General features: G+C 28.6%; 3 protein-coding genes across 4 annotated transcripts; 1 reads left to right on the top strand and 2 right to left on the bottom strand.

The window, feature by feature from the left end:
- Positions 1 to 6,190: 6,190 nt before the first annotated feature.
- Positions 6,191 to 11,605, bottom strand: LOC112685385 (tetratricopeptide repeat protein 21B-like). The gene is made up of 15 exons (XM_025557241.1): positions 11,350 to 11,605; positions 11,010 to 11,261; positions 10,712 to 10,930; positions 10,282 to 10,647; positions 9,787 to 10,200; positions 9,540 to 9,705; positions 9,215 to 9,465; positions 8,990 to 9,130; positions 8,790 to 8,925; positions 8,606 to 8,721; positions 7,921 to 8,160; positions 7,206 to 7,649; positions 6,987 to 7,123; positions 6,647 to 6,924; positions 6,191 to 6,580 (listed from the first exon to the last, which is right to left on the bottom strand). The coding sequence occupies exons 1-15, from the start codon at positions 11,590 to 11,592 to the stop codon at positions 6,369 to 6,371; spliced, it is 3,615 nt and encodes a 1,204-aa protein (XP_025413026.1). The 5' UTR covers positions 11,593 to 11,605; the 3' UTR covers positions 6,191 to 6,368.
- A 41-nt stretch (positions 11,606 to 11,646) lies between these two features.
- Positions 11,647 to 13,806, bottom strand: LOC112685388. Of its 2 annotated transcripts, XR_003148793.1 has the most exons (5): positions 13,398 to 13,792; positions 13,078 to 13,252; positions 12,304 to 12,416; positions 12,074 to 12,194; positions 11,716 to 11,802 (listed from the first exon to the last, which is right to left on the bottom strand). XR_003148793.1 is itself a non-coding variant. In XM_025557243.1 (4 exons), the coding sequence occupies exons 2-4, from the start codon at positions 13,178 to 13,180 to the stop codon at positions 11,671 to 11,673; spliced, it is 348 nt and encodes a 115-aa protein (XP_025413028.1). In that variant the 5' UTR covers positions 13,181 to 13,252; positions 13,398 to 13,806; the 3' UTR covers positions 11,647 to 11,670. The 2 variants fall into 2 exon arrangements, 1 of the variants encoding a protein (XP_025413028.1); XM_025557243.1 differs by lacking the exon at positions 12,074 to 12,194 and having other exon boundaries at positions 11,647 to 11,802; positions 13,398 to 13,806.
- A 126-nt stretch (positions 13,807 to 13,932) lies between these two features.
- Positions 13,933 to 16,786, top strand: LOC112685387 (multiple inositol polyphosphate phosphatase 1-like). Its single transcript, XM_025557242.1, has 9 exons — positions 13,933 to 14,277; positions 14,389 to 14,517; positions 14,963 to 15,132; positions 15,193 to 15,318; positions 15,769 to 15,919; positions 15,988 to 16,088; positions 16,164 to 16,273; positions 16,332 to 16,529; positions 16,591 to 16,786. The coding sequence occupies exons 1-9, from the start codon at positions 14,034 to 14,036 to the stop codon at positions 16,748 to 16,750; spliced, it is 1,389 nt and encodes a 462-aa protein (XP_025413027.1). The 5' UTR covers positions 13,933 to 14,033; the 3' UTR covers positions 16,751 to 16,786.
- The last annotated feature ends 3,703 nt before the right edge of the window (positions 16,787 to 20,489 follow it).

Below are 20,489 nucleotides of genomic sequence, written 5' to 3'. Positions count from 1 at the left end.
CCATCGGTTGAATAAGCGCTGTAGTATTAGGGGGTAAAAACATTGCAAAAATGTTGCCATCATCACTTCGTAATTCTTCTGCTGATGGATGTCCAGGGCAATTATCCAACAATAATAAAGCTTTTGGAGGTAAATTTACATTTAAAATGAAAAAATAGAAGACACATCTGGTTTACTTGAAGATTTGAATTTAAATGATCTCACATATTTTAAAAACTATCCAATAACATCAGTTAAAATAGAACGTTCATTCTCAATATACAACAATTTACTCACTTTCAATCGACGTTCATTCAAGTTCGAAAATATCAAAAAATCTTTAATTATTCAATGTAATTTCCAAGGTAAAATAACTTATAAAATAATCAGTAAAAATAATAAGTAAAGAAATTTTTTTTTTTATTTTACAGAGCCATTAAAAGAAAACCTTGAAGAAAACTGACGGCCACTTTTAATAATATAAATACAATTTTTTTAAGATTTTTAAAATTTTTATTAAAGAATAAATTATTTTCACACATTTTTACTATACATTTAAAATAAAAAAAATAATTGCATATTTGAGTGCATATAACATTTTTTTTTTACATATTTTTGTGCATTTTTGATGATAATCTAATGCATTTTTGCATGCATATTTTCATAGTTTTCCATGCAATAAGTTCCGAGCCCTAATCATTATAAAAGGCTTTCTTATCATTTTTATCTCTTATCAATGAGGAGAATTGACCCAAGCCTTGCCATTCTTATTTGAAAAATAATACGTAACAATATAATAATGTGTACATAACATCATTATTGATTATTAGACTATCGATATTCCATGTTATCAATTTAACATTTACGAAAACGGTTTTTTCTCTCATCATGAATTTGTATTTTTTTTTAAATACCCGCAAAAAAATAATGTTTTATCCGAATCAATAGGACGTGTATATTCTTCATCGTCCCATAACCGTTTGAAACTGTTATGTCCAACAAGATGGATAGACCGACATGACTCAATAATTATTTTCCTCGAGTTATTTGATGCAATAGTTGATAGTTTATCAAAGTTTGTGCTTAGCTTGATAAGGATGCTTCATTAGGAGCATACCAATTGCAGTGTGCTATAAAAAAAAAACCAGAATTTCTACTAGCGACTTATGTACTGGGACACGTGTTGAGTTTGAATTTACCATTAAGTAAATTTCTTCAGACAAAGAATATAGATCTGGTTGAAGGTACTCAAACCGCTGATGACGCAGATAATACACGTATAATGTACGTGAATAATCAAACAACTAAGTTTAAACGATAAAAGTGAATTTAATATCATATTTAATAATGTAAAATCTAAATGTGATGCCTTAAACATTGAAATATCTATTCCTCGTACAACTACTAAGCAAAAAAACAGATGCAATATCCAGGTTGATTTGCCTAAAGGTGCGATCCCACGGCGCGTGGCTTGGTATAGCGCGGTACAACGAACGAGCCGTGGGATTGGTGTGGCGCGACCGTTCCCGATGATTGTCGGTTTTTGTGTCCCGCGTCAAAAGGAAATTGGCGCGGCGCGTGTATTGGAATAGCCGAGCTACGCGCCGTGGGATCACGCAGAAGCGCGTTCGTGGTTGCACCGTATACAGTCGAATGACGCGTCACGCGCCGTTGGATCGCACCTTGAGGATTATTACAGAATATCTTTATTCGTACCATTTATAGATCATTTTTTTAAATCAAATAATCGATTTTTATCTCATAGATCTATAATTGAAAATGTTAACCGTTATTTTACCATCATCCAAAAGTATACAATACGAAGAAAAAATTAAGCAGCTTGTTGAAATGCATCAAGGCCATTTAGATTGCAGCGTGTTAGCAGTTGTGAGTGAAATTAAAATTTGGCAACAAAAATTTACAGGAACTAAAAACGCTCTAATAGGAACTAATGACGCTGTTAAAAAATGTAACATATCAATTTTCCCTTCTACTTTCAAACTTTTACATATTTTAGCAACTCTCTCGGTTACAATTGCTAACGGTGAACGATCTTTTTCAACATTAAAAAGATTGAAAACATATTTATGAAACGCTACATGTGAAAATAGGTTGAATGGTTTGGCAATGATGAATATACAGTGATATAATGATAAACCCTGATAATGTTCTAAATAAATTAGCGACCAAAACAAGAAAACTACGTTTGATGTAAGTTTTAATGTAATTAAAATATTGTTTGACTTTAAATAAAGTACAAGAAAATTTAAAATAATATGTTTTATGTATACCAACCTATTGTATAGACCTAAACCGTAAACCCTCCCACCATTGAAAAATCCTGGCTACGCTACTGGTTTAAGCAGGAAGCAAGGGTATCTTTTTTCTACCACACAAAAAGTTATAGATTTTAAAAATATTCAAAGTTTATTATTCAAGTGTGCACGAACATAAACCATCTATTATTGTGATTGTATCCAAAATAATTATATTTGTGATAAGTCTAATACGGATAATAAGGCAGTGTACACTTCGTATGACTGTACACTGTACCCATTATATGTCATAGATACGTCAAGATTTATAAAGAAAAGTTAGCCAGTTATCATGTTAAACCTTTAAAAATTTATTATTTAACTTTCTAAAAATAAACTTGACTACCCCAGAATTTGGACTTGAGTGACGCCCATGCGTTACTGAATCAATCATGTATATTATTTCAATGGAACAATTGTTGAATATGTTGTTGTGATGTTAATGAGTAATGTTTTTGTGTGATCGCAATGTAACATAGCTTCAACGTTTTGTAACTTAGATTGCACAATGTCTGTTTTTGAGAATTCAAGAGTTAGAATTAAACTACATTCGCAATAGGTATTTTGTAGTTATATACAGTGAAACCTCGATACCTTGAATCGGTTAGAGACAAAAAAAAAATTCAAGTTATCGTAAATTTGACTTATGGAAAACCTCATTAATTCGAATTGGTAAAAAAAAAATCGAGTTGCCGAAAATATTTTTTTATTTAAAACACAAAGAATTTATTTTATAATTTTATTTATTTATATATTTACTAATAAACGTAAAATGTATATTGCATTAAAACTTTAAAAAAATATTAAGTAATAAATATGTATATGTATGTAGGGCCTGATTAACCAATAGGCTAAGTAGGCTACAGCCTAGGGTGCCAATCGGTCAACATTAAATTGGGGGCGCCACAAAAATTTTTTTTACGAATGTAGAATTTTTGCATAATATATACTTAAAAAAAAAAAAAATTATATTTTCGTTATTACACGTTCAATGCTGCGGCCTATTCGCCGTGCCCGTTACCGCGTCGCCGCAACGAATTTCCGCCCGGTCGACTATTGCAATATATTACGTTATTTGTCATATATCTATTTCTTGTAATCGTCGCGGGCTTATCCCACCGACGACCGAGCGATCCCACATCCACTAATATTATATATATAATATTGTTGTGTGTGCGTGAGGCGACCCGACAACGGGTAATATTGTACTATTCATATTTTTTCTCGGTCAATAATATATTATATCTTTACCATCGTCGGCCGTAGTAATCACTAGTCTCCGCCGCACTCCGAACCGATATAGTCAATTTATTCCGATCGTTTATTACTAATTCTTGACGCGTGTGCGTACGTACCAATTATTTATAATTTTATTGGTATATTTTTTAATACAATTTACAAACAGCTTATTAATATGAGTGAAAATAAAAAACCAAGTGGTTCCGAGTATCGAAAAAGGGCTCGAGAACGTAGTGAGCGGGAAGATGCACTTTTGAAAAAAATGCCTTCACTTGATTCGTTTTTTAGTAAATCTAAAACAACGTCTAATAATGATTCTTCTGAATCATTATTAGATGCCTCAGTGAAGAGTGTTCTGGTTGAAAGTAGCAAAAGCAAAAGTGAAATTCAAGTGACGATGCCGTCCACTAGTGAAGATATGGAAAAAGCTGTGGTTTCTATGCTTGAAACTCTAGATATAAATATAAATGACTGCAGGGGACAAAGTTACGACAACGCTTACAATATGCCAGGTTGCTACAAGGGACTGCAAAACAGAATTAAAGAGCTTAATCCATTAGCGCGCTATGTTCCTTGTGCAGGCCATTCACTACAGTTAGTAGGCTCTGCAACAGCTGGAAGTAGCTGAAATTCTACAAAATGTTTTGCTCTAGAACAGCAACTGTATAACTTTTTTCACTCTTCCACCAAAAGATGGGATATTCTATTATCTCATTACGACAAAGACTCTCTCAAAGACTAGATGGAGTGCATGTGCCGATGCTAGTAAGGCTATGTACAAATGCTATAAACCAATTACTACAGCTTTAATAGAAATTGGTACAAGTACGAAAAATAGTAAAGAAGATCAACTCGAGGCAAAACAACTATCTGAAAAACTTAAGTCCTTAGAAATGACACTAATGATTTGCTTTTGGAACGAAATCCTCACAAAGTTTCAAGATGTCAGTAAAATACTTCAAGGTGAAAATGTAGACTTAGATCAGACGGTAAATCTGTACGAAATACTTGAATCGTGTTTAATGTCACTAAGGAATGAAGAACAATTTTTAACTTTTGAAAGTAAAGCAAAGTCAATGTGTGGTTCTCAGAATTATAAAAAAAAATACTCAAAGAAAAAATAAATTGAAGTTACCTTATGGTGAAAGTGAAAAAGAGCACACCGAGTTTAACGGACGTAAGTCATTTATAACAGATAGCTATTATAGCGCGATTGATACGCTTAAAAGTCACCTAGCGAGAAGAAAAGATGTTTATTTGCAGCTGAGGAATTCTTTCGGATTTTTATGAAACATGAATGAAGTGGAAAAAATTGACTTGAAATGAAAAGCAAACAACTTGCTAAACATGTACCCTTCAGACTTGGACTTAACATTTCCCGAAAAATGTTTGTATCTTCAAACATTTTTACAAGAAAATGAAATATATTATGAAGAAACAAAAGTTCTAGGTGGAAATAAGAAAATGAGATCTAAAGCCTCCAGACTTTTGAGCCATTTAGAATCCTTGAAGATAGAGTCACTATTTCCAAATATTGAAGTGCCTCTAAGAATATATTTGAGTATGGCCGTCACAAATTGTAGCGGAGAAAAATCTTTTTCTGCTCTAGGGCGGGTGAAAAACTTTTTAAGATCTTCTTTACGCCAGGATAAAATGAAGACCCTTGCACTTTAGTTTATTGAAAGTGAATTCATGAACAATATTTCTTTCGATGAAATAGTAGAGTCTTTCGCAGCGTTAAAATCAAGGAAAAATCTTTTTAAAATGAATAATATTTAGTTCAATCATAAACTAAAATTTTTTAAATGCTTTTGTATATAATTTTATTAAATATAAAACACGTTTTATTTTAAACAAAAAAAGTCTGTTGTTTTTACGTTTTCTTAATCCTCGTTTTACCCTCCAACCACTCCGATCATTCATAGAGGCGCCAAATCAACCCTAGCCTACTGGTGACCAACTCCTTAATCAGGCCCTGTATGCATGTAATAAAGAAAATATAATGTAATGATTAAAGTGGAACTATTTTTTAAAGAAATCTGATATATTATTATTTTTTGACCTATCCGTAAAGATTTCAATAACAATTAGCGCGGAAAAAAGCTTTTCTCCAATTTCCTGTTATTCTTGTTAATGTACTTACGTACATTATAATGCGTAATACTTACGTAAACTATATAATGCCTGGGCAAGAGTAGTTTTAGGCAAAACCATATTATATCGTTGGATTTATAACTATTCTTTTTAAGCATTAGGTAAATATTAGATTGATAATATTAAACGGTTTTCAATTACGATTATCGTTATTTATAATAATACCTACACTTGGTTATTTGACCTTCGAGTTATCGAGTTATGTACGTGTTATATATTATTATATAAATTTGAGTTATAAGCCAAAATTCAACTATAATTACTTCGACTTATCGAGAAATTCGAGTTAGCGAAATTCGAATTATCGATAAAATTTATCACGCATATATTGTAAGGCAGGGGCCAAGGCATTCCTTCGAGTTATCAAAAATTTTACTTATAGAGGTTCGAGTTATCGAGGTTCCACTATATATTTAATCTATGCGAGTGTGTACTAACCTCATCGCACAAGTGTCATGCATTGGTCACGTATTAGGGTGAACAACGAACGCAAGTAATGGAAATAAAAGTAAACAAAATACCAAAATATATAATTTAACACAGGCACAAGTATTTTAGAAACTATCTACAATTTTACAATGACTATTCGTGAATTTTTTCTCTCTATAAACATACAAAATTATCGTAACCAAAACGATTATAAAATCCGTAGAATTATCAACGCGTGATGGACAACTAATATTATCGTGATCGCAACGATAGTCTTGCTTTGTCCATTATATCTTTTTTTAGCTTCATCTGTTCGGGATTCGAAGGGTTCAAATCGAAACATATCTCAATCGATTTGGTGAACAACTTCAATTTGTAAAGGTTTACGGCCAGTTTGTATCCTATTTTGAAATATTTTTGTCCACTTAACACCCACGCTTGTTCGTAATAATCCACAGCATCGTCTAAACGTAGTTACGTAAAAAGTTTAGAAATAAAATAATATGCTAAAAATCAGAAAAGTGATATACCGTATCTTTGTTCTTTTTCCGCTACGGCACTTAACAGTTCCAGGCCCTTGACTGACGATTTGTTATAAACAAGAACTTTATTGACTAACTCAACACATACATTTGTCTTGCCCGATTGAAAATACAACTCTGCCATGAGTAGCCAACTGCGTTCTAAATATTCGGCTTCTTCAAATTGCCAAGTAGCTTTTAAAACGACTCTTTTTAATATGGTCTTAGCCCTTTGAATTTGTTTCTGATAAACAAAAGCCATTGCCAATCCAAGTGATGCAGCAATTCTGTAAGTTCAAAATTATTGTACACTCGTAAGAACAAAAGTTTCGGATCTCGACAGATTTACTTATACGACTCTTGTGATAACTCATTAAAAACACTTATCGCTTTTTCAATGGATTGTTTTTCCTTGGATTCTAATAAAATGTAACTGGACAATAGTTTATAATTTTTTTGTTCCTCTGGTGTATTGGGTTTCATTTCCTGGGAAAAAAATCATTCATACAATATGCCACAAAAAATGACGTGTAGTGTACAATCAAATATCGATTGTTAATATTAGTACCGTTATTAATTTGTTAGCTAAGTTTAAATTCAATGTAGCTTCATCTAAACAAATCTGAATCATGTTGTGCAGTGCTTGCTGTCCCCATTCAGCATCGTTTTTGGCCAAATTGAAATGCTTCATTGCATCATTAATATTTGATCCATACCAGTTATATAAACCACAGCAATAATGAAATCCAGCTTGGGTGGTGTGATTGTGCACAACTTCCATAGAAGTTTTCACCTCTTCCAAACAGTTAGTTCTGCGGCAGACTTCAATGAGTCGTGCTAGAGCAGCCCAATTAGTGGGTTGCTTTTCTAAAAGTTTATAAAAATGTTTTTTAGCTGTTACAAAATCACATCGTCTGAATGATAAGTCAGCTACAATTAGCAATGCTATATCATTGTTTGTATCCTTGAGCAGCGAAGAACAAATCAGTTCGCATGAATTCCAATCATTTATCTACAAAATTAAAACATTACATATACATATTACAGGTTTAACAATATTTACTATTCTAATATTTAATAATCAGTTTTAGTAATTTTATTATTTGACAAAAATAATAATTGTAATTAATAGTTCAACACAGTAATTTATCTAAACTGAAAATTATAATTTATTAAGTACTTATTTGGATAAAAATAATAATACTTATTTTATTGATTTTATTATTGTATGTGAAGTCAAGTATTAAGGTGCACTGTAAAGTATATTTATAATTTTAACTTACTTGCATGAACAATTTAGCTAAACTTATCTTCAATGAACTTGCATCTTCACTGTCAGCATTTACATGTATAAGAGCTTGTTTATACAAAGAAATGGCAAGATCATTTTGATTTAACTTATGAGCTATTTCACCACTACGTCTCAATATATTTAATCGACTGTTCAAATCTTGGTTTTCAAGATAAGAACATTGTTTTAATAAATCAAGAGCTTCATCCAATTTGCCTTTTTTTTCCAAAGCCTGAAAATCACAAAACAGATATACAACCATAGAATAGTAATAAATATTCATTAAATAAATACATTATTACAAAGTACGTTTTTAACACATAGTGAAATATCAATTATTAACAGACAAATTTTTAAAGTATAATTTTCCAAAATACTATGCGTACATACAAATTTATAATTATTAACTAATCATTATTGTTTTTTTTTTTCAAATTACGATTAAATTAAGTATAATTATTTATTAAAATCAGCTAGCGACAAACATGGTAGTATTGTTTAGCATAGAAAATAAAACTGAAGTTTGATATAGATATATTCTTTAGTAATTTGTTTAGTTGGCTAATTATTATACATAAATTATACATTTTTAAACTTATATTTAAAAGTTTAATATTTTTCAACATAAAATGTTAAAATTATATTTTAACTCAATAATAATATAATGATAAACATACATTGGCCATGGGAATAACTTTCATTTCCAATGGGAGAGAATTTAAAACTTTAATTGCCATGTCACATTGGTTCAACTTTATTAAGAGATTAGCCATCTCCAAAGCACCATCTATACCTATTTAAATAGAATTAAAAAATCATTCAGCATTTAATTAATTCTTATGTGAATATAAAACTACTCACCAGATTTATTATAGTATTTTATGGCATCTTCATATTGATGAGCAGCAACAAATACTTGTGCAACTTTTATGAACATTGAAGGTTCATTCTTTAAACTCAATGCCTTCTTAATTACTTGAATAGCTTCATCAGGTTCCTAAAGAGACAAATATTAATTTTAATTAATGAAAACCCAAAAAACATTAATGTTTTATTAGTACCTGAATTTTTAGATACGCATTTGCTAGTTCAACCATATTTTCAACAGTTGGAAAAGAATCTACTAAATTTTTATAGCATTCTGCATATTCAAACGGATCTTGATTTGTTTTCATAAATATATCTGCTTTCATTTTTTGAGCCTAAAAATGAATACCATTTAAACGACATTAATTATCTAAATCAAATCAATAGGTAAATAAAATATAAAATAAAAACAAGTGTACTTTAATAAAAATGTCTTGATCAGATTTTATTGCATTTAAAATTTTTAAAGCACTTTTTAAGTCATTTTTACACATAGCAATTTTGGCTTCAGCTAATTTAATTTCTCCTTCATACTTTGTATCTTTCAAATATTTGTAAGCATCATTCACAGTCTGAATGGCCTTATCTATTTTTTCTACATTACAATAACATTCACTTAATGTAATAAATAAAGAAGATAAATCATTGTGTTCAAGAGCATGTTGTTTATCTATAACAATATATTTAGTGAATAACAAATTATTATCAATATGTTTAATAATTAGGTCCAATTAAATTAATTACTTGACAAATTGTTCAAAGAATTTTCCAGTGCTTGTATGCAGTCATTATCTTTTCCAAAATGTTTATGAACAAGCCCATTTAGTAAATTATATAAAGGCCACTCACTGATGGATAAATTATAACTAAGACCTAAATCTAAACTTTTAGATGCATTTGCAAAATTCCCCTGGGAATAAACAATATTATAAATACAAAATAAAAATCATAAATATTTATGTTAAGATGAATATGCTTAACACTAAGTTACCTGCTTTATAAAAAGATTAGCAACCATAAGATGTGCTTCCGAGTTTGTTGAATCTAATTCTAATACCCTTTCTAATGATTGATGAGCTTTTTTTATATTTTGAATATTACCAAGCATTATCCAACCATTGATAAGTCCAGGACAAATACTAAGTAATTTTTCTAAAGCGATTTCCTTATAAATGCTATCAGACAAGTATTTCATGAAGAACATAATCATATTTGGATTAAGTTTAATAAGGTACTCTGGACCAAATGACAAGTTAGTGATAGAATCAAACTGTTTATCAATTGCTGATTTTATTAAATTAGATTTTGATTCATTGTTTTTAATAAAATATGCGTTTATGAAGATAAGCTCAATAGATTTTAATTCTCCTCTAATTTCATTTAACAATTCAATTTGTTTTTCAACCTAAAATTAACAATTAATAAATCATTCAAGCATATTTTTAATGAAATATGATAACTTGATAAAATTAAATATAATATTTACTTCAACATTTATGTTGTTCATAGCAATATGACATAGAACTATGCCTTCTATTGCTTTAGGAATGTGCTCTTCATCTTTTATAAGATCAGCATAGATTTTTATTGCTTCTTCATACTGTCCAGACAAATATATCTGATATGCAAGTTCAAGTTTGTTATTAATACTCGGATCCAAATCAACAGCAATTTGCATGGCTCGTATGCATTCATTGATGATCAACTTATGTTGACCACAAATTCGTACAATAGCCGAAGACCATTGGACAAATATATGCGAGCATGGTTCTAACTCTTCAATGGACATAAAAAACTGGTCAGGTACTTCTTCATATTTTCCAACTACAGCTAAATTGTACAGAATTTTTACCTAAAAATAATTAAAAGTTAGTTTACTATCATAACTAAATAATTTTTCAAATATTTTTACTAACCATCAAAGGTAAAATGCATTTTGGGTTTATGTCCAGTATACGATCGATTGTTTCAAGAACTTCAGACCAATTACGTATGCTCATGTACAGATATAATTTTTCAAGAAAAGGTGGTAGAAAGTCTGGAAATTTGACAATGAGTTGATTTAACATTTGAATAGCATCAGTAATTTCTAAGGTAGCAACTTCACCAAGGTATGCTTCAATTGAATCAGTTTTCTAGAATGAATATTTTGGTTATAAATGAAATAATAATTTGACACTAAAAAAATTAATTTCATGAGAAAAATTTGCTCACCTGGGATAAAACAGCTCTAAAACAGTTTCTAGCATTTTTTAATTTGTTATCTTGAAATTCTAACCAACCTTTAACTAAATACCCATCAACTGAACTAGGATATTCAGATAAAAGCTTATCAACATAAGTCTTAGCATTTTGATTATAACCACAGAGAATTAAAACATTTGCAGCATGGAATAGAGCAATTTCCGAATGATTATAATCATTGACATATTGTTCTAATGTGTTTATTGTACTGGTATCTTGAACCTATAATGTAAGAATAATAAAAAAATCAAAATAGGTAAATTATAGTTCTAATAATCCACCATTTCTTATTTTTAGTTTAAGTACCTACCTCAAATTGTTTATGGGTATGGATCAAAACCAATGTAGAAGGTAATCCAACATCAGTAACTTTAACTAAGGTATCAAGTATAGTCAGACCTTTTGATAGTTTATTATGAAGCACAAATGAAAGCCCATAATACAGTTGGTTTACATAACTATTTTGATTAATTTGTAGAGCTCTATTACCAGCTAATTGAGCGCTATAGTAATATTTTTTTCTTAGATAATACTGCACAAGTTCATAATCCATTTTTTCCAATAATAACTATAACATATCTTCAATGTTTACTTGTAATTTATTGTACATTCATAATCATGGTTAGTTCAACTATTTAATAGCCTTTGGTAACACTGGAACAATGTTCAACTTTTCATTTGGATATTTTTTTTTGAACTTTAAAAGAAACGGACAATGTAAATTTGTCTTTGTGTTATTTTGAATTAAATAATCAAATACTTCCTGCAAAAACAAAAAATAGAAAATAAGTTTAAAAATTTAAAAAAATATTATTTAACACAAAAAAAAGTAAAGAAATTACAACTAATATTTAAGGTTGATAAAAAAAAACTGTTAACTAAAAGGTAATGTAATCAATTACTTTATTTTATAATTATAGTTTATTATTAATTTATTTTTGGTAGATTTAAAAATATTTTTTAATTAGATATTTTCTATATAAATATTAATTAGCTAAATTTTTAAGTAAAAATAAAATATAATTTATACAAACTTTTGTTGACAAATATAAAGCATAAGAGGCAGTTAAAACACTATTATCATAAACTTTTTATTAAGTTTCCATGGTAACAAAATATAATACTTTATTTAGTAGGTTGTCTTTTAGGGTTCTCCTAAAGGAGGGTATCACAAAAACATAATCATATTAAAATAAACAAATATTTAACAGGTTAATACTAATAAAAATGACAAAATAATAAAATGTTAGTAATTTATACGAACTTGAGCAATCAAAGACCCAAGATCATGACCTCTATGTCTTACTGGTACTTCAGTATGATATAAAACATATATATCATCAAATGTTTTGTATTCTATTTTAATAATAAAATTATCTGAAAAAAATGTAAAGATAAATATTTAGTATAAATCTAATAATTAAATATAACTATCTGGTTTAACATCTATACAGATAATTAATATTAAACTGTAAGTTAATAAAAATGGAATTAACATTTATAATCCCATATGTTTATGCATAAATCAAATACTACAAACAGTGGAGTATACAGAAAATATTTTTGGGAGGGGCTACTATGGACAGATACTGTAGGTACTTATCTACATTTCATTTACTGAATGTCCCAAAACGATTTGATGGTGGACGCACATAAAGCAAAAATATAATATATGTTTAAAATAATTTTTAAGTTTTTTAAAACATTTTCGAAGAAGGGCTGTAGCCCACTAGGCTCCTCCCCTATATACATTACTGACTACAAAGGAATATTTTAAGTCAATCTTGTTAGTAAAAAATCAGCATTTTCATAAGACACAAATCTTATTAAGATAAGCAGAAGAAAACTTATTTCTTGATAATACAATGAAATACTTAGGCAGTATATCAATATATTATAATAAAATGTTCAAGATTTGTTAAACTATGATACTTTTCGAGTTACTAAAACTGCAGCTAGAAGATTCTTTGGATTAAAAATGGATAGGTACCATAATATATATCTATAATTCAGTATTAATACATTGATCTCTTCTTACCTTGGGCATTTACAATTTCTTGGTTAAACGTTTTATTTTTTACATCGTGTATAAGACCATTTTTAATCACATAATTAATATTTTTTAGGACAAATCGGCTCATGGTATTGAAACGTTACAGATCCGTTCGACGATAGCAGAAAAAAGGCGCAACTGAAACGTGTGCAATGTGCATCTAAAGACAGATAATAATAAATCATCCGAACCATTAACGGTGAATCTAATGAAGCAGAGTGGGCGAGAAGAATAGAAATATATTAATTTTGATATTTATTCGTTTCGTTGTAAACTACGATAATTTTTTTATTGAACCATCTTACCCGACAATGGTTCAGCACATTACAGCGAACCGTAACGATGGGTCTTACGATATTTCAACAACAGTTACAGTTCGACGAGTCGTCCGAGCAACAACCCACATCGCACGTCCATTGGGACATTTTTAAATATTGAATTATAAAATGACTGCTCATAAAACCGTTGATTTATAAAAACGTCCGATCGGAATTTGTATATGTTTGATAACGATGCCGTGGGCGACGGACACATAGATAATATAATATTACATATCTATTACTATATTACATTATTATCTGTGGTCGGGGAACCGTGAGACGATGAAAACTGATGAGTACCGAAGGATCGGATCACGGGATGAATAAATTTATGTCAATTCATGGACCACAGATGTATAAAAATGTATCGTTATAGTAATATGATTTTATATGTTTGTGGATCGGACGAATCCAACGAGTAATGATAACTCCGCGGAACAAGTGATAGTACCGTTATCATCAACAGTGTCTTGATCATAGTAAACACGATGAATTGTCACCGTTTTTTTTTCTTTTGTTAAAAATGCATTCGTAACCGAAGGTCGCCGTCTTGTGGGGCCATCAATAAGTGGGTTCTCGTCTAGACGCAATGACTGACACACGTACACGTCTATAGTTTATATGATTTTATATCGAGTGACAGTTTTATCGTTTCGTTATTGTTTTTCAAACAAAAAAAGTCTGGATACCGTTCACACCATGTCTGTGCTAGTCACCCTGGTTGTGTTGTTGAGCTGTTCAATCGGTCACATACGTAGTGATGGCAGTTGCAACAAATTGTATGACAGTTTTTCTCAACATCTCGCTTCTAAAACGCCCTATAGATATGTGGCCAACTACAATGCAGAACCCATACATTTTGAAGGTGACCAGTGAACTGCTTGGTTTGACTGATATTTAAATTATTGCATATGTGTCGTGTGGCATTATTATTTTTTATGCATTTCGCTATAGTCTTATTCGTTTTCACCGTTAGGTTGTAATGCGTCGAAAATTTGGCTGGTCCAAAGGCATGGCACTAGGACACCTGGTAAGGAATTGACTGAGTTTGTAAAAAACAGGCTGCCACAAATCCAACAAGATATTGTCAAAAATTTGGACAAGAGTAGGTATACAAATTAAATTGTTATTCTGTATAGTCCAAAGAAAAAACCACATTGGTTTGCTTTGTTCTGTATTATTTAATTTATTGTATTTTAATATTTTGTTCTTGAATTTTGATTCGTTGATTTAATACATTATGGCAAAAACAAAGAAAAAAAAAGGAAATCATAAAGTTCATAATTTGCTTACAAATAATTATCTATTTTAATAAAACCGTTATATATCTATTATGTGTATTATATTTTTCAACAAAATTTATGTTATTCATACTTATAACATAGCAAACATAATAGTTTTAATATAAGGATGTTAATCTTTTGCAACATATAAAATATTAATTTATTTAAGCTACAAGATAAGATTAGTTAATAGCTAGTTACATTGTTCTTAACAAATCATACAATGACTTTGCAGTAAATAATAATTTGTACTGTAATTTCATCAAGGCAAATTATGTAATAAAGACGAGATAAAAGCGTGGAGTTCTCATAAAGAATTAGATGACCTAAAGCGATTAACTAAAGAAGGAGAGGATGAACTTTTAGCTATTGCTGAACGTATGCAACTTAGATTTCCTAATTTGTTAAATCAACCTTTCGAAAATACAAATTTTCTGGTAAAGTTTTGTTGTTAAATAATTATTGATTGTTGGCATTATAAAATATTATTTGTATAGTTTAGGTTCACCGGTACTCAAAGAACTAATGTAAGTGCTAAACAATTTGCAACTGGTATATTTGGACATCACGAAGTCAAAAAAGTGGTATTTGATGATCCACTTCCCAAAGACCCATTATTGAGAGTAAGTTAGATTAGATCAAATTATAATTTGATTTATTTTAATTTTAATTCATTAAGGTAAAAACATAAAACAAAATGTGTCTCTAAAGAAGTCTGAAGTACAATATTAAACATAAATAGTTTAGATAAGAATTTTATTGAAATGGTAATTTATTCCATTAGTCAGTAACTGATCAACATATCTTACTTTAATATATTAATTTAAAACAGACTAATAATAAATAGTAAATATATTATATATTAAAGTATTGTTTTTCTCTTTAGACCTTGTTTATTAATTATTTTTATCTTCTAGACTTCAATAGAAATTACTTGCCAACCCCTGATTTTGTCTGTCATTTTTGAACTTTTGATGTATATATACTTTTAAATATTTACTGTGTTATATCATTATGTAATTTAAAATATGATAATTATTGATTTTCCAAATCTTTATTTTTAATATTTTTAGTTTTACAAAGTTTGCCAAAAATGGAAAAATGATGTGAAAAAATCTCCTACTGCTTCTATTGAATATCAGAAGTTTATCGAAAATCAATTAACCAACGAAACTTTAAACAGTATATCCACTAGACTCGGACTTGATTACACTTTAACATTTAGTTAGTATAAATATGTTCCTTAGTTTCATTGCTTAGTTTGGAAATTACATAAGTAATTTTAATTTAAGATGATGTCAAGAGTATGTACATATACTGTGGTTTTGAAACTGCTTGGGAAAAAAATAAAGTCTCACCTTGGTGTTCGATTTTTGATAAGTCTGACTTAGAGGTAATTTTTTAAAACAATTCTTACATTGTTTCCTTTATATACATTGTATAATACTAACAATGTTGTTCTATACAGCTGTTTGAATATAGTGAAGATTTAAAGCACTATTTGATTGATGGTTATACTTATCAACTAACATACAAACAAGCTTGTGTTCTATTAAAAAATGCTATTGAACATTTTGAGTAAGTAAACATTATATTTAGTAATTTTAGTAATAATAATTCACTTTTTCATGTATAGCAATAAAGATTTGAATAGCAAAAATGGCATTTTCTATTTTACACACTCTGGAACAATTTTGAAGATGTTTGGAGTGTTGGGCCTTTTTAAAGATGAAAATGAATTAAAACATGATAACTATATAGAAATGAAAAATCGTCAATGGAGGACTTCAAAAATTGATGCATTTGCTTCAAACTTAGCATTTGTTTTATATGAGTACGAGATTAATGTTACACCTTTATTTCTTTGTATTGATTTTTATAATTTTTATTTGTAGGTGTAACAAGAATCAATCAAAGATATTGACTTTACATCAAGAAAGAATTATCCATCTTAAAGGCTGCGATGATATTCTTTGTTCATATGACAAATTTAAAGAACTTTATCAAAATGAACTTCAAAATTGTGATTTTAATGAAATGTGTAATATTGACTGAATTTTTATAATATTTAAGCTGAGAAAAAAATATTATTTTAATTTTATTTTTTAATGTCTGTATCAATTTTATTTTTTTAATTGAATCAAATGTAATGAGTATTCTTTAAATTTATTATCTTTATTGTACTGAAATTTTATTGCTTATGACCTTTTTGAGGTAAAATATTTGAAAAATTATATAGTTATATAACTTAAAATATAAATACATTATACAATTTTTATAACGTAATGAGTTTTATTATTATATTTTCTAGAAAATGTTGTTAATTCTTCATATTAGTAAGTAGTTAGAAATTAAATCAATGATAATTTCATCTTGATACTAAGATATTGAGATGCTTGAAGTTACTTAAACATTTATTTTATAATCAATGATTATACTAATAGATAATTCCAATAATTTTCCAAATTTTTTTTTTTTTTACTTATCAGAAGAATTACTAAAAAAATGCATTTCTCACAGAGCTACCAATCTTAAATTTTATATTTAAAACACATCTCTGTACAATGTTTTGTGTAGGTACACTTATACTATTAAGATAGGTGTTAACAAGAAAAAAAACGTGATTTTAAACTTTACAACGTTAGTAAGCAAGATATATTTTGCTTAGAGTTAGAAAAATTAAGTATATTTTTATATCAATTTGTAAATATTATCCATTAAAATTTTACTAAATAAATAAATTTCATATTTTTGACCGGATAATTCAATTGAAAAATGTATGAAAAAAAAAGAAGAAAAAAACAGTATATACCTACAGTCCCAGATAGCAAGATAACATTTTTTAATCGTTTATATGCTATTATTTTTTTAATGATGAGATTAATTAATCATTTGAATTTCATCATATTTTGATTAAATAATATATTAATATTTATATAATGTTGTTTGGCCACCCGTTTGAAATTAAATTAACATCAAAAACATAACATATATATATTGTTATTTTTAAAATGATAATATAACCATAAAATTGTAATATTTGGGAAATATTGTTTACCTTACATACTAAAATTATCAAATATCATTTCTTCAAATGGTTAAGATTGTATATGCTGTTTTTTTATCTAGTTTTAAATTTTATATACATGTATATATATATATATATATATATATATATATATATATATATATATATATATATATATATAGGCACAATTGGAGGGGAGAGGTTGATAATTATTTTTTAATTAATATAATCCTTACAATTTATTTAATTTGTTATTAATTAGTACTTGTATTTTGTTAATAAAATAAAAATCACTAAATATGTGATTATTTTCTGTAAAATGGTAGGGAAGGGAAAGATACTCAATATTATTCATTATATGTATTCCATGATCATATGAGTTAGTGGGTCACTGAAATAATTAATTTAGCGCCCCTAAATGTTGATTAAAAAGGCACCCCTGTGTATTATTTATTTAAATAAATTTCAATAAGTATAATAGTATGTTATAAATTAAGATTTAAGATTCTACGTAGAACTCAAAGTTATTTTTTTTTTTAGCTGCTGAAAAAAAAAATAATGATTATAGTCTATATAAAATTAGATGAAACTATTTTTATATAATATTTTTAGGCATTAGAACAATGCTGACAAATAATATGTTGGTACCCGTTGTTCTACCCGAATAATTTATATTTAATAATATTATGCAGAAGTTGTAGCTGTGTATGAAAAAACTGTTTAGATAAAATTAGGCTGCTTAAAATATAAATCATATAAATATAGGGTGTACAGAAATACATTATATATTACACTATCAATTATTTTTTTCTTAACACTCAACATCTAAGTATATATATTTTTCTCAGCAAAAGTAGCAAAAGTATTCCTATTTTCCAGGTATTGTTTTTTTTTTTTTTTTTTTTTTTAATTACAATTAGAACTTTTGATTTATGTGGATGTTCGTGATTTTCATTTTAATACTTGCTCAAGAGATATATTTTTCGAAATAATTTAACGCGTGCATAAACATTTTATGTTACAGCGACGGTTTGTCGTTTGCGAATAGATTTGATCAAGAAAATTTGAGAAAACAAGGATAACTTTCGTAAAAACGGTTGTTACGTTGTTAACCGTTTTTCCCGGTCATTACCTATTTAGGAAGCCGGTATTCCGGGTATACCGTCGAAATAACGAGAAAAAAAAATGGCGAGTGTAAAACGACGAATTAAAAATAGCAATATCCATTTGGACTAGTCCAGATGAACGCGAACGTACGTAATATCGATAATTCGATAATTTAATATTTCATCGGGTTGAGGTGAATTGTAATTGCGTTCGCGCGTGCTTAATCATAATACTCATAAGAGAAAAAGTTCATTCCGTGTAATTTTATTAATGTAAGTGGCTCTAGACTCAGAAGTTAAAATATGTTTTTTTCAAATCTCATCACCAGATGAAATTCTGAAATTTAATAATTCCTTGTAATTTCCGTTATTTTCTGTAGGTTTTTGAGAATCGTCAAATATACTATCATCGCGACGATGTCCTCAAATAGAGGTATATTTTTTATTCCAAGAAATATTAATGTGTCAATTATTGGTTTCAACCGAGATCTATTTTCTTTCATTTGTTCGTAGTGAACAGTATTTAAAGTATTAATAGTTTAATTTTGAGGATTATTAGTAATATGTAAAAATTATTTACTATCCTGAACGACAGGGCCGTATTTAAGATTTTGGCGCCCATAGACAACAACATTTTAGCACCCCCCATTTTGCTTATAATTTAATTTAAAACTATTTGGTAAGTAATACTACTAATACTAATTATAAGGATTTGTGGTATCTAATTTGGTATATAGATAAATATAATTAAAAAAAAAAAACAAGTAAATGCAGTGACTGGTAATTATTAATATATTATAATAGGTAACAAATAACAGAATATAGGTAATATACACATAAAATATATTTATACTATTCAATACATTTTAATTTATAAAATCATTACTTCAGTTTTTTTTTCTTGCTTGCTTGTTTTGCTGCAAATGTTTTTATCACATCTGAGTAGTTTAAGCTCTTTGCAAGAGTAGCTTCTATGTTTAGAACTGCAAGACTATTAAGTCCATAGATAATAGATAATCCATAGTATAGTCCATAGATAATATCCATAGTATATCCATAGATAGTCCATAGATAATTTTCTATTATCTATGATTGTGACGGGCGCGTGATTTGATAATGCCGCTACTTAGTTTTCGTTTAATTTTTCTTCAGGATTCCACGTATCGCGGAAGGCGCGAACGGGGGTGCTGAAACCGCTGAAAATCGATGGTGATTCACCGTCTAAAAAAAAAAAACCGGGGTGCTAAAAGTATTCTCTTACCCCCCCCCCCTAGTTATGTCTAAGGTTAATGAATTACCATTGCTTATTTTACGAATTTATCAATACGAATTAATGGTTAACAAGACCACCCGATACTTTAGCACTAAATTTTAAATGTATTTCAAATATTCTGTAAAAACGTAAAACGATAGTACAACGAAGCTTTTCTACCTACCAAGTGCAAAACATGCTAAATGCATAGGCAAATATCGGCTCTAACTGTAATTTAATAAAACTATTATTCTTCAATAAAACTATACACGTCACACCAACTCAGCTATGTACAATTAGACTTGTTTTCTTATTAAATTGGTATATTTAAACGTACATTTTATGTTCGAGTTTCTATTTTGTTATTGTCAAACTCAATAAAGTAAATAAAATATACTTTATTACATA

This window comes from Sipha flava, unplaced genomic scaffold (assembly GCF_003268045.1).
Source record: "Sipha flava isolate LNK unplaced genomic scaffold, YSA_version1 275_pilon_pilon, whole genome shotgun sequence".
NCBI classification, from domain to species: Eukaryota; Metazoa; Arthropoda; class Insecta; order Hemiptera; family Aphididae; genus Sipha; species Sipha flava.
Note: the sequence above shows the minus strand (reverse complement) of the source record. Positions and strands in the feature narration are given on the sequence as shown.

Coding starts and splice junctions, on each gene's coding strand:
- LOC112685385 (XM_025557241.1), bottom strand. CDS start 11,592: ATGGATTATGAACTTGTGCAGTATTATCTAAGAAAAAAATATTACTAT. Junction 10,201..10,281: donor TGAACAACATAAATGTTGAA/GTAAATATTATA, acceptor TGTTAATTTTAG/GTTGAAAAACAAATTGAATT. Junction 8,161..8,605: donor AAGTTATTCCCATGGCCAAT/GTATGTTTATCA, acceptor TGTGATTTTCAG/GCTTTGGAAAAAAAAGGCAA.
- LOC112685388 (XM_025557243.1), bottom strand. CDS start 13,180: ATGAGCCGATTTGTCCTAAAAAATATTAATTATGTGATTAAAAATGGT. Junction 12,417..13,077: donor AGAAATTGTAAATGCCCAAG/GTAAGAAGAGAT, acceptor CATTTTTTTCAG/ATAATTTTATTATTAAAATA. Junction 11,803..12,303: donor TTGGGTCTTTGATTGCTCAA/GTTCGTATAAAT, acceptor TTGTTTTTGCAG/GAAGTATTTGATTATTTAAT.
- LOC112685387 (XM_025557242.1), top strand. CDS start 14,034: ATGATTTTATATCGAGTGACAGTTTTATCGTTTCGTTATTGTTTTTCA. Junction 14,278..14,388: donor AGAACCCATACATTTTGAAG/GTGACCAGTGAA, acceptor TTTCACCGTTAG/GTTGTAATGCGTCGAAAATT. Junction 15,319..15,768: donor CCAAAGACCCATTATTGAGA/GTAAGTTAGATT, acceptor TAATATTTTTAG/TTTTACAAAGTTTGCCAAAA.